The sequence below is a fragment of the Ascidiella aspersa genome, chromosome 3 (assembly GCF_963924565.1).
Source record: "Ascidiella aspersa chromosome 3, kaAscAspe10.2, whole genome shotgun sequence".
Classification (NCBI taxonomy): Eukaryota; Metazoa; Chordata; class Ascidiacea; order Phlebobranchia; family Ascidiidae; genus Ascidiella; species Ascidiella aspersa.
The window spans coordinates 9,161,795-9,174,893 of record NC_139449.1 but is presented as its reverse complement, the minus strand read 5'-3'; the positions used below and the strand labels follow the sequence as shown (position 1 = coordinate 9,174,893).

Genomic DNA, 13,099 nt, shown 5'->3' with positions numbered 1-13,099 from the left:
CGCATGCGCAATCCGTTTTTTTTTTAATGCAAGGCAGCAATGCTGTATGATGGTTCAAAAAACTAGGCTACATCCTATTTTAATTTCTAACCATAGTTATTGGTCTTTCTGTTGTAAAGAAATTTTGCATTTATGCATTTACTCTACTATTACTGTATTATCATAAAAGAGTTTAATTATGCAGAAAGCATGACTTTATCTAAATATAAAAATTGCCAGCCCTGACTTTTAAAGTTACATATGCTTTATCTTTTCTTTATTGCACAAAATATGACACCTACAAGTAACCTGGGTTACGAAAGTTGTTTACTTTTGAAAACAAACAAGAGTTTACAATATTAAGAAAGATATTAAAATAGGTTAAGATTTTTAGATAAAAAGGTTCTATATAACCTAATGGTATTTTGATTCCTATTTTTGATTTTCAAATAAGTTATCTATCTCCTGTCCAAAAAGGACAGATTTAATATACTTTGTGACTTGATATGGTTTACACACAAAGAAGCGGTAATGACTTTTTGTAGATTTTATCTTTCTTAGTTTGGTGTTATATCTAATAATATTCTGTTCTCTTTTACAAAATTCGGTTAAGGAAATTAAGGATTTCTATGGAACCAGACCAAGATGCTTCCATATTATTTTCACCTCCATTATATCACCAGAGATATGTGAAAGTTCTTGAAGTCCTATCAACATTTCGCCCAAAAAAGGTTCCGTTCCTAATCTTAACCTTTTTTTAATCAAGTACTTTTATCGATGGTGTAAAAAATCAAGCTCATAAAAACCTCAACATTAAATATTTTCTTGAAATTCACTCTTTTCTGTCCTCTGGAAGCACATCCTAATTTTTTAATAGTTGTGTGATTTTCACGGTCATGTGCTTTTACAATTGTTATCCCACATTGATGGTTGAGGACAAGAGTTTAACCAATTAAAAAAATATACAAAAAAGGCAAATTCAATTCAATTACCAATGTTTTGACAGCTTTCGAACCCAGGTATTCAAAGGGCATGTCTGTCGCAAATATCACTTGACACAACATCTATGCAGTTTTAACAAATACAGTGGAAAAAATCTCCTTTTTAGGTTGTCGATTTCGGTTGCGCGGAGTGCAAGTTTCTGCAGTTAGCCCTTCACGAGCCTTATATTGAGGAATTGTACGGAGTCGACATCTGTGCTGAGTTGCTTTCGTCTTCTCACCATAGACTGGAGCCTTTGACAGCAGATTTTCTTGTACCCAGGGTGCGACCCCTCAAAGTTGGACTGTATCAAGTAAGTTAATATCTTGGTGTTAATCAGTAAAGTCTATGAGGTATTTATGTGTTACCAATCCAAAAATTAACATATTCGTGTTCTGTTGATAGAAGTTGTTGTCTCAATAAAATAATTACCTATTTTCGTTCAAACGGTATACATATATGCTTTTTTCATTCTTTGTATAACAGCATTAATAATGCTGTCAATTGTTTTTTATTTGAAAAAATGTGTTATTTTAAAATATATAAATTTGTTTACTTATAAACTGAAATATAAGGTGATTGTAATCTCAATTTTTTTAAGCTGTTTATTTTTTGTGTCAAGAAGCCAGACATAGAAAACTTTAAGTAACAGTATATATGTGACAAACATTTATTTGATCAAAAGTTGTTTTAAAATTATAGTAAAAGCATCTGTTTGAATAATATTTGCAGTTGGAAGTTTTTTTGACTATCTTACTCCTTGGTAGGGATCTGTTCATGAAAGGGATACAAGGCTTTCACTCGTCGATGCTGTTGTCTGCATTGAGTTAATAGAACACATCTACCCTGCAAATCTTCATCGGTTTTCAAGAAATATTTTTGGTTTTATTGCACCAAATCTAGTTGTTATCACAACTCCAAATGCTGATTTTAACGTACTGTTTAACTCCAAGAATAGACTACGGCATTGGGATCACAAGTTTGAGTGGTCCAGAGCAGAGTTTAAATCATGGTGTAAAATCATTTGTTTGAAATATGGCTACACTGTTGATTTTATAGGCGTAGGGGAAGCTCCGGTTGACCAAAGACATTTAGGTTATTGTTCGCAAGGTGCTGTCTTTGTAAAGAAAAGCAACAGTTGCATTCCTATTTGTCAAAACTCTTTCAACTACAGCTTGGTATGGAGTGTGAGCTACCCTTTTAGGACGGCGTTCGATAAATTTGCCGAAACAATTCGATCGAATATGTTTACAGTAATCAAAGAATTTATTGACTCATGTCAGAAAGAAAGTGAGAAAAGGACTATAAAAAGTGTGCTGATTCATGATATGCACAATGAAAGAAATAACAATAAAACATCAGTACGTTTTTTCATAAAAAAAATTTTTTCTAATGTCTTTGACCAATTTTTAAATGAAGATGATAATTTGGTGCCATGTGTTCGTGACCTGAAGCAATTTAACTTCTACGGTCATGTTCGACTACCATATAAAAATTTGTCGACGTCAAACTTTGAAAAACATTACAAACAATTTAGTTCTTGCGTTGGGCAATTTGATTGCGACACCGAAGACAAAACAATTCCTTTTAATAATTTCTCTGCAGAAAACCACGTTTCCTGCATGGCCAAAAAACACATTCCAGTTGGCAGACACAATTTCTTACTTTTGTTAACCGATAAAGGATTAATATACAAGCCTAGTTTGGTATGCTTCACGAAGAATCTAACAACTGTTCCACTATCACTCTTTGAAAAATTCTTCATGTTTGAACATGGCAAGGCAGATTTATTGTAAGTTTCTTTTAAATGTCTTGATTCAGTAATTGCAATGCATAAAAATTACATTTGTCTTGAATCCCTTAAACATTGTCTAACCTTAAATTTAGTTTACACCAAATTTCCAACGTTTTTTTCCAACAGACAGTCAATTGCATTTTCTTAGATTGTTACTTCGAAACCATTACGTAAATGGAGTAAGCCTAACCCAGGATGAGAAACATGTGCTGGTGGCAAATGATTATTTCCTTGACACCTGTGAGGATCATTCAACAGATGATGAGTAAGAAAACATCCCTTTTAATGTTACCTATGATCATTTATCGAAAAGATGTGACACTGACATACGCTCTAATTACAATCTAAATCTCTCTTTGCTTAGCTACATATGTTTTTTGAAATTGTGTTAAGATTGTACTATAAAGTATTAAACACTGTATAGAAAACTAAAAGAAAAGTAGTACCTACTGCTTAAAATTGACTATTATATACAAAATTATAAATAGTGTTTTGTAATAAATACTTACAGACGACTAAAATTACTTATATGTATAAATATAATTTTTCTGAAGTAGGATACATTTTAACTTATTTTAAATAGTGTATAGCTAACTAACATTTGTGTCACAACTACTTAACAGAATGGAGGATGCTTTTGATTGGAGTCCATCACCAAATTCCAACGAATTTCATAAACACGACACTGAATCGGATTGGGACAACGATTAAACTCGCGCAATGTCACCACCCTTGCATTTCCAAGTGTTGTCAATCAGACTTGGACAACTAGATAATTCTAGTTTTCTAATTCATTGAATTAGAGTAAAATGCGGCTAATTCTAATCTAATTTATGAATTGCCTGTGTGCTCCAATTCTAGTTCTAATCTAATTCGGATTTTTCAAAAATGCTGCTTTGTCCAACGCATTTTTAGTGACTCAGTTGAAACACAGAATTTTAATTAAAACTCTTTGGTTGGAACAACTTGTATGTAATTTTTCCAGTCTAAAAAGCATAAAAAGTCTTAAAAGTTAGCCAACACATATTTACCATTCACGTTCTTTTTGGATTAATTAAATGTGATTCTAGTTGAAATTTGTTTTTTTAGGAATTCGGTAATTCTAATCTGATTTAAAAAAACTTAAAACAATCTAATTCTAATCTAATTTAGAAAAACTAAAATGCTCTAATTTTAATTCTAATCTAATTTTACAAAGCTAAAATAAATCTAGTTGTCCAAGTCTGTTGTCAATCGATGCTTACCGTTCACGTGCTATTGTTTTTCTACCCATTTGGTTTAAGGTTTACTTTTTTCCTTAAGTCTATAGTTTTTGACTTGACAATTAATAGCCTAACCAGGTATTTATTTCTTGTTCTGTTACAGCGGACGCATACCATTAAAACACAATGTTTCGTGTATTTATTATAACTAGAGTGTCTTTCTGGCCAAACAGCGGCCCAACCCATGTGTCATATCGTAATATGTTCCGTTGAAAAAGTTTTTATCGATCGTTCCAAAAGGTCCTTCAAGTGAGCAATTATTCATGACTTAATACTTGTTATAACCAAGGCTTCATTTCTTATTGTGTTACATTTTTGTGTGCAATTAACACACTTTATTTTCTGTTCCATATCGTTTTCTAAGTAAATGCAGTGTTCAAATTGGTCTTTTCTTGGCAAAATGGAAGTTATTTTACAAACACTGAACAGTGCCTAAAAAAATAAGAGAGCTAAAATCGGCAAAAAGAGAGACCCTATATCCGTCAATCGAGCTAGTTAAATAATTCTGTTGCGCACAACTCTATTAAGAAGACGACAACCTGATGGTATTTTCTGTGAGGTTGCAAGTTTATTGTCCTGAAAATAATTTGTATGTGTAAATTCCCCTCAATTCTTGGCTTAAATTAAGCACAGCGTTAACTTTCCAAAAAAGAGTGTTGTAGACGGTTCTCCAGTTTGCCTGACCTGACCAAATCTAGCTGGTGCCCTATTTCTGGTTTTTGACATACCATTAAACCAGGGGTTCTTAAACTTTTTTTACCGCGGACCCCTAAACATTTTTTTGGGCCTTGCGTGGACCACAGTAGGAAAAACATTCAAAAATGACGTCATAAATTGACGTCACAATACAAATAAACTTAATAAATCTGCTGATTTCGGTCAAAAAATGTGAAAGTGAAATGGAGTCTAAACACATACAGTACAAATCCGTTTTATTTTCAATTAAACTGTTTTCTTTGAAAATATGGAAACTTCTTAAACATACACTAATATTTAAACAAGGCCTTCATGAACCCCCTAAAACGAGTTCACGGACCCCCAAGGGGTTCATAGACCCCAGTTTAAGAACCCCTGCATTAAACCAAAAAAATACCGTATACCTACTACGTTTTGTTATGTTCGATAAATCTCTGGATAAGTGACCCGGTAATTTAAACGAAAGACAAACAGTTAAATGGCGATCGTTTTTATTGAATTACAGCAGTTACGAACGGTAAACTTTTAGTACTTTAAAATTAAAGAAAAATATTTCTAACAAAATCTTTTCCAAGGGCAGTAGTAAGCAAACTGTGGGCCGCGGCCCAAATGTGGGCTATTTGTCTATTTGAATGGGCTTTAAGCAGGGCTTCGGAGTCGGTTTGTTCTGCTGGAGTCGGACTCGGGACTCTAGTAAGACTACCCGAAACCGACGTGCGCATGCGCAGTACGAAATTTCAATACTGATATTGCCGCAATCTGTAAATTGTAAAGGTGGAAGAGAATATATGGTTGAATATTTTCAACCATGTGTTGTGAGTGGACTAATTATGATACACCCCTATGAGTGGATTGCTAAACGTCCACCTTAACTAAGTTACGTGAATGGGTAAAATCAAAGAGATTATAATCTCTTTGGGTAAAATACAGGCTGTAAAGGCAGACTCAAAAAAATCGCACATTAGGCCGGAGCTGGACTCTGGTTTATTTTTTGGGGGGCCGGAGTAGGATTCCGTGTATTTTTAGCCGACTCCGCAGCCCTGGGTTTAAGGTATTTATCATTATTTTAGTTTTAATATTTTGTGGACGCGTGATAGTTGTCCATTTATTGCACGGAATTTAACAAGTTATTTTGTCTAACATTTTTTAAATTGGTTATGGTTTGGTCCTTAGGCCACCAGGTCATGCACCCCCAAACTGTATTTTTAGCCAAGTGTAACTATATGAGTTCAATCTACTTTCGCGCTTGGCGCGAGCTATTAATCGTTTGAATGAAAACTATTCGGCCCATGCATGTGGTCTGCTGCGCCGTTTGATTCATAAAAAGTTCCATCTTAGTTAAATTAGACTATTAGGCTAATGCCGTTATTTCCAACATTATTTAAAACGTTTTATGTAGGCAGGCTACCTCATTCGTCACGCATCTACAATAGAGTTTTGCCTATTTAAAACAAATAAACGCATTTTTATTTTGCGCGAAAAGCGCCAAGGTCAGGTTTCTTCTTTTGAATGCTATTAAAAGCCCTCTGTTCTCTAACCATACAGTATTGCATGGGGGGTAGCCTACAATTTTTAGGACTTTGACCAGGTTCAGAAATTCTAGGAAATCTGCAAAACAGCAAAATCTTACTACAAAGGAGTGTATATTACGTCAAAATTTCGGCGCCGTTTACCATAAATCGCTTCTTTCCTCCTTGCCTGCTAGGATATATATTTCTGATGTTTTCTACTATCGATTTTGGCATATATTTTGTAGGTGTGTCGTCAAATTGTTTGAGCTCTGTTGGTGTGCCGCAAACGAAAAAAAGATTGCGGAGCAAAATTTTTAATTACCGAAAGGTATTATGGCAATTGAAAAACAATTTTTGCAATATACCTATATATAGCCATCTTACGAAGAGTTATGTTATCCGTAACACTACATTTTCATTTTACAATAATTGGTACATGACAGTGCCAACTTTAGAGTAATATTAAGCTAAGCGTTAATCAAAATACACATCTTGTAAGCGAAAATGTACTATACGAATGGTCAACCTAACTGATTAAATGCACGTTGATCAGTCCTATCTTAACAGAAGGCTGAGTATCTAGTATTCAAAGATGGTAAATCAAAATAGTGTCTATGAAAACTGATTTAGTTATACGAAGCAATAAAATTCTGAAAGTGCTATTGTTAAAAGCTTTTAAATGGTATATGTGTCACTTTTTGTTTATCTTGATTTCGAAAGGTAGGCTATTTAGGATATTTGTCTGACCTTCTGTGCTGTTAGTCTATGTGAGCTAACTGCGTTGGATAGAACAGCGCCCTTAGCCTACATTTTTCGGGCAAGCTTTTTAACAATAAACTATAGCCTAATAAACAATAAACCAGAAACAAGTAAGTACCAGTAAAATAATTTAGATAAAAAAGTAAGTTTTGTTTTTGGCCTTTTATTGTCCTAGTAATAAAGAGGTAGACATTAATAAACAAAGAGGTATAGACGTTAATATTTTTACCCGAAGTAATTCTGGTCAAACAGCGACACGATATAATTGAGTTAAAATATACAGGTCGAAATAAAACAGCTATTATATCTGCACCAGCAAGGCTAACACCAATGAAACATAAGTTTACTGATCGATAAACAAGTTAAGTTGGAACCTTCTTATAAACCGCCTGGGAAACGGTGTGGATTGGCAACAGCTTCAGATCTGGTTTCTCGCCAGTCTTGGGGTCCACGTAGTCGCGGAACGACACCTCCCTTAAAACTGAGTATCCCTCGCGTTTAGCTGCCCTTATTCCATACAGCGAGGTAATAACAGCCACCAAGTACTCACAGCCTCTTTCCCTTGCAATTCCAATTCTATGTTCCTCCAGGCTTCGAAGTAGTCCTGTGGCCTGGTATTCCGACTTCAGACAGCCCATTCTGCCTCGCATGAAGCGCCGGGTGTTCAAATCGGCGAATACGTCACCTAATAAGTGTTGGACCAAACGAAGCTCGGCAGCATTGCGTTCGCTGGTGGCAGGGTGCTGCTTGAATTTGTCGCCTTCTGTGATGTCGTGAATTGTGTGCATCTCAACCGCCACCAGTTCGCCGGTCGTTTTCACGAACGTTCCAATAGAAGCGTTGCTTTTTAAGTTTTCTATGGTGGCCCTCACGTCAAAATCGCCGATGTCTTCTTCTTTGAGTTTGAATATCCGTCTTGCAGGGTACTCGTAGGTGTAATGGCTCGCTATCAGTTCGTTAATTTGCTTCAAGTTTGTTTTGTTTAGAAGTCTACAAGCCAGACCAGGAAGGACTTCAACCCCCTTTCCTTTAAGAAAACTTTTCACCACTGACATACTAGCGGATTGCATTTTAATGGGAATTCTTTTGTTGGGCTGAAACGCTGTAGCTATACGTAAAATAGAAATACCAATAAAACATTACTGGTAAGATGTAACCCAACAAATTGAAAGAAAACGGAATCAAACATTTCAAACGGCACTTTTGCTATGTCATGAAACAAGTTAGTGATTACAAAACAACACTGTTCTCGAGCAAACTCGCGCGTCAGGCCTGAAAAAAGTGCTTTTATTTGTTTAAATAGATTCAGTTTAGAAAAGACTTGCTCGATACAATTGTGTTTATCAAGGTGCTTTAAAAGAACATTATTGGGGCCATTAAGTTCACATATGTAAGGTTGTGCAGAAAGCACGTAAAGCTTATAAGGCGCAAAATAGCGGCGTTTATCTCAAGTTTTAAAAGATATAGGCGTGTTTAATGCAATACAATGGCCATATTGCGAAGATTGTATAGATTGGTGCAAATTCCAAAAAGTGTCGTCGAGTAAACGGACTTTGCAATTATAGCCCGAGTACGGCTCCAATTCTGACCCTCCAGCTCTAAATTTAATGTTACTTCACTCTGTGAGCTGAAATAAGCGATTTTCTGTTTAACACTCGGTCAAAGCTTTAATCTTCTGTTCATCCTAATTATATAACAGCAAAACTTATAGCCTACCAATTTTCAAGCTTTTGTTACCCTCACTTGCTTCGTTATACCTTAAATGCTTTTTACTTCGCTTTGCACAATATTGTCACCAACAATGCAACGCTGATTTGCCGAAGCTACACGTCAGCTCAGGTAGAAACAAATCAAACATTTTGACGAGTATATAACCCTTCTTGAAAGTCAAGACTTGTAATTTTTAAATACCAATTATCTAAAACTGAACTTGTTTAAAATAACATTGTTCTTCAACCATATATGAAAGAACGTCTTATCGCGTTTTATTAATTCGTTTCTGCCTCAGCACGTTTAATCATAAGTTGATATTCATCACAAGCACTGTTCAGTGTTTATACTGCCTCGGGGAAATGGCTATCGTCCATTTATTTGGTTACGCCAAGGTCAGTAGCGTTACCACAAACGACATCGTCAAGATAACATCTATTGTGTACCTTTTTATTTATTTTGGCTTATGTTGCATCTCGTTTATGACCCCTGTATAAAAGTCATGTATTTAATTTAAAGATGCCAAAATTACATTGTTTAAAAGTCATATAAACCACTGTTTACGATTCTCATCGCTATAGTGTTTGTCTGCCGGCGTGACCCGGTAGTACAAAAATCTTTAGTTTGCTATTCCTGTATGTTATCCATTTTGTTTTTGCGTAACCCAAGTGATTCTGCGGATTGTTCCAAAAGAGATCAAGGTAGCCAGAATTGATTACTAAAAAAAAAATTTCAGTGTCTAGTATCAAAGTGGGATGTGGTATACTTCGATGTAGCCTAGAATTGATATATTATATAAATGTGAGAATGTTTTCCAGCTATAAACTAAGAACAACATCAATGTCGGAATAAAACACAGTTCGGAATAAAACCAAACTAGGGCTAATTAAACGGGTTTGCGTTTTTTCTTAATTGTCAGGGGGTATATTTTCAAAGGATGGTTTTTATGGGTGGTTTTGAAGTGTCAGTGGGCCATTATAAATAGCGTTTGACTTTGATTTGTGGGTTATATTTTGCATGTACCATAGTGTCCTTAGCTAATTGTTTCTGCAAGCAAAAGCAGATATGGACCGAAAACCTCTCGCCCCAACTTATGACTTAGATGCGAAAGGTGTAGTTTGTCAAGGGGTTCATTTTCATTTACGTTAGTTTGGTAAAGACTACGGAAATTAATGGATTATAATAATTTTGCAGTCACAATATTCACTTTAAATATATTGTGATTTTTGACCTCTCAATACAGAAAAACAATTCTATGAGACAGTGACAAACTGGCACTTGACGCCAAAAGCTTCAATATTTGACTTTTGACGTAAATTATTCTAAGCTTTTACATTAGATTAATCCAGTAAAGGAGATTGTAATGTTTCTTTAAAGCGTGTATTTTGGCTAAAGGTGAAATGTTTTTGCTTTGTAGTTACATTCATAGAACATTTAGTGCATTCTCCACTTGTAAGATAACGGCAAACTTGTTTAGTTCTTTGAAAACGAGAACACAGGTCCAACCCGTTAAGTAGGTTCTGTTTCGTTGGGACTTGTTTATTACAGGGGCTGATATTCACCAGGTTTCGTCGTTAAACCTGTAGGTGCTTAACGAATTTTCCAAGACCACAAAATAATTGTGGCAATATATTCGTAGACTGAATTTCGTTTATAATTGTCCAGTATGCTTAGCTTTTGCAAACGAAACGTTTTGCTATTTTTGTGTAATTCATTTCTCCAGTTAAATTTCAAGATTTTCGTTCTTCCTAATTCTTGCGAAGAATTTCGATTTTCATGGTAGTGTAGCAATAAATAAAGTTTTTTTGTGTAATAGCAAGCGCGTAAAAGCTTCTGGTTTTCATTAAGCGTACCGATAGACTAATTCCCTTCGTTTAGTATGTTTCACTATTCTTTACGTATTTTTGTTCCCCTGTCAGTCTGCGTTGGAGGTCACTTGAATCACATCACTGCAGTTTGTACGCGACAATATGCAGAAATCAGATTGCGTAACACGGTGTCTGTGTTTCCATGCACGCTGTGCGGCCAGGCCATCAGTTGCACGAACGTTTTCGAAGAGTATTTCATCCCGTAACAGACAGAGCAATAGAAACTCCCCCAGACTGCAGCTCGATATAGAATTCGAACGTTTGTGCGCCCGACTGTTTCGACAGTTCCGATACTACCACTTGGGTTCTCTTATAGTTGTGCTGGATGAAGCCAGAGTATTCAAGATTGTCAGCATATGGGGTCACAAAATTATTATTTGCGTATTTCCGAATGCCGCACACAATAAACCACTGATGTTTGTTAAATATATTTAACTTACTGCTAATTGTGTATTTATGTTAATTTCGAACTATAATTTGTACGCGAACACTTTATAAATCCTTAAAATGCGACGCGTTTAGAAAAGTTGGTGCATTGCACAACATACAGTTGCTAAAGTTTACAGAAATGTCTGTTTTTACACAAAATGCAAACTAATTTAAAAAATTCCTAAACTCAAATTTTGTAAAAAAAAAAAAATAAACTCACCTGTTACATAATGCATGAACGACGCTGATAAATTGCCGTTTTATTTTAAAATTGATTTTCCTAATCTCCCATGACTGCAAGTATGAAGCAGTAGTCGCAGTAATCCGCGACTCGTCATATTATGCTGATATTATTTTTACATTTAAAAATCCATTTCCACTTATTGCCCTAATTTAATTTTTTAATCAGAATGGACAAGTTTGTTACAGAGGACTGCATGAGATACAATGGTTTTGGAAAAACGTTATAGAATCGCACAACGATTTCCTTAAAACGAGCTAACTCATACTAGGCCTACAAGGTTACAAAAAATTAGATTTTAATGTAGAATCCGTAGGGCCGTTATATTCTTTAATATGTGTTTGTCTATTAGGGGTCGGCAACCTTTTTTCTAGTCGCGGGCCAAAACCAAACTCAGAAAGGTCTCTGCGGACCGCACAAAATGATAACTAAGAATTGTTTTTTTGAAATGTTAGAACAACTGTGAATCAGGCGGGCCTTGGATATTTTTTGCACTTAAAGACGTGTTTAATTACATTTACAGAGGCAGTAAAGTGTTGCGCAAAGGGCGAAAAAAACGTTTGTTTGGTTTAAAATTAAAGTTCACACGTCGTCATCCACACTACTAATGAAAAGTGTAATAAATCTACTTTGAGGGAACGCGATGACATTTAAAGTTAATCTAGGTCTGTATTTGTTAACCGTTTTAAGTCAAGGCTCACCTGGCGAGCGAAGCGAGCGCGATTTTTTTTTTGGTATACCGGTATTTCTTTTAATTTTCTTGCAAGTTTTTATTATTGCCAAAAATAAAAAATGTTAAAAAATATATGTCTAATATTTTTGAATACGTTTTCCGTTTGTTCGCGACGCCCTTGGCAGCCTTCCACGGCGCAACGGTAAAGAAGCCCTGATCTAGTTGAAAAGCAGCATCAAAACTAAACAAACCGGACGTAGAATGAACATTCGCGCGTAGCGCGAATATTTTTCGCAATTACGTAGTAAAAATAGTCAAAAAGTATATGTGAAATGGACTTGTCTAAGTTTGTCAAAGAGGCGGCGGGCCGGATCCGGCTCGCGGGCCGTAGGTGGCCGACCCCTGGTCTATTAAAACAATAGTTAAATCGCACACATACTTTCAGAGTGACATGACATGACACATAAAAAATGGGTATACTTCGTTTTGCCTAATACATTAATAAAAAAAAAAAATCTAAAGGCGTATAAAACTGATTGGACAGTTTTAATAATTGCAAATACCGCAGCCGATTGAAGGGAGTTTGTTTAAGTTTCGGCAGTAAGTATTAGAATACTCGCGTCTGGCGTTCCAAAACACTCCTTTGGCAGAATCTGTTTCATTTGAAGCAAGCGGGTTAATTATAAGAATGATTAATGTCTTTTGCCTAGGTGAATTAACCTTACTACTTCAAGGTAGAAACTGCATTCGTCAAGAAACTGTTCATCTGGCTGCTTCGTATTTCTGATATGTTACCGCACTGATTCGTTGGCATGAAAGCCAGCAAGCTTAGCAGCAAGCCACAACGGTGTATTCACTAGATATGACTGGGTATATTCATATAACGCTCTCGCTTATACAAGTTGAGAATTTGCATGAACAAAAAGGCGACACGGAAATATAACATTATACAGCGGCTTACTTCTCAAAAGGTGAGGATGTTTGACCTGGCGATTAACCTTTTGAGAAGTAGGCCGCTGTATAATGTTATATTTCCGTGTCGCCTTTTTTTTCATGCAAATTCTCAACTTGTATAAGCGAGAGCGTTGTTTTTTTTAAGGTGTTTTGGGGGACCGAAACGGACCCATGGGTAAACAAAATTAAGACGCCGTGATCAAAAGGCCTTTCACACAACGTCCTATCTAAGTTGCTGTTT

At 35.6% G+C, this 13,099-nt stretch overlaps 1 protein-coding gene across 1 annotated transcript; it reads left to right on the top strand.

Annotated features, from left to right (window-relative positions):
* Positions 1–608: 608 nt before the first annotated feature.
* Positions 609–3,466, top strand: LOC146159097 (small RNA 2'-O-methyltransferase-like). Its single transcript, XM_083384860.1, has 5 exons — positions 609–710; positions 1,088–1,273; positions 1,728–2,138; positions 2,950–3,020; positions 3,379–3,466. The coding sequence occupies exons 1-5, from the start codon at positions 609–611 to the stop codon at positions 3,464–3,466; spliced, it is 858 nt and encodes a 285-aa protein (XP_083240986.1).
* Positions 3,467–13,099: the final 9,633 nt, after the last annotated feature.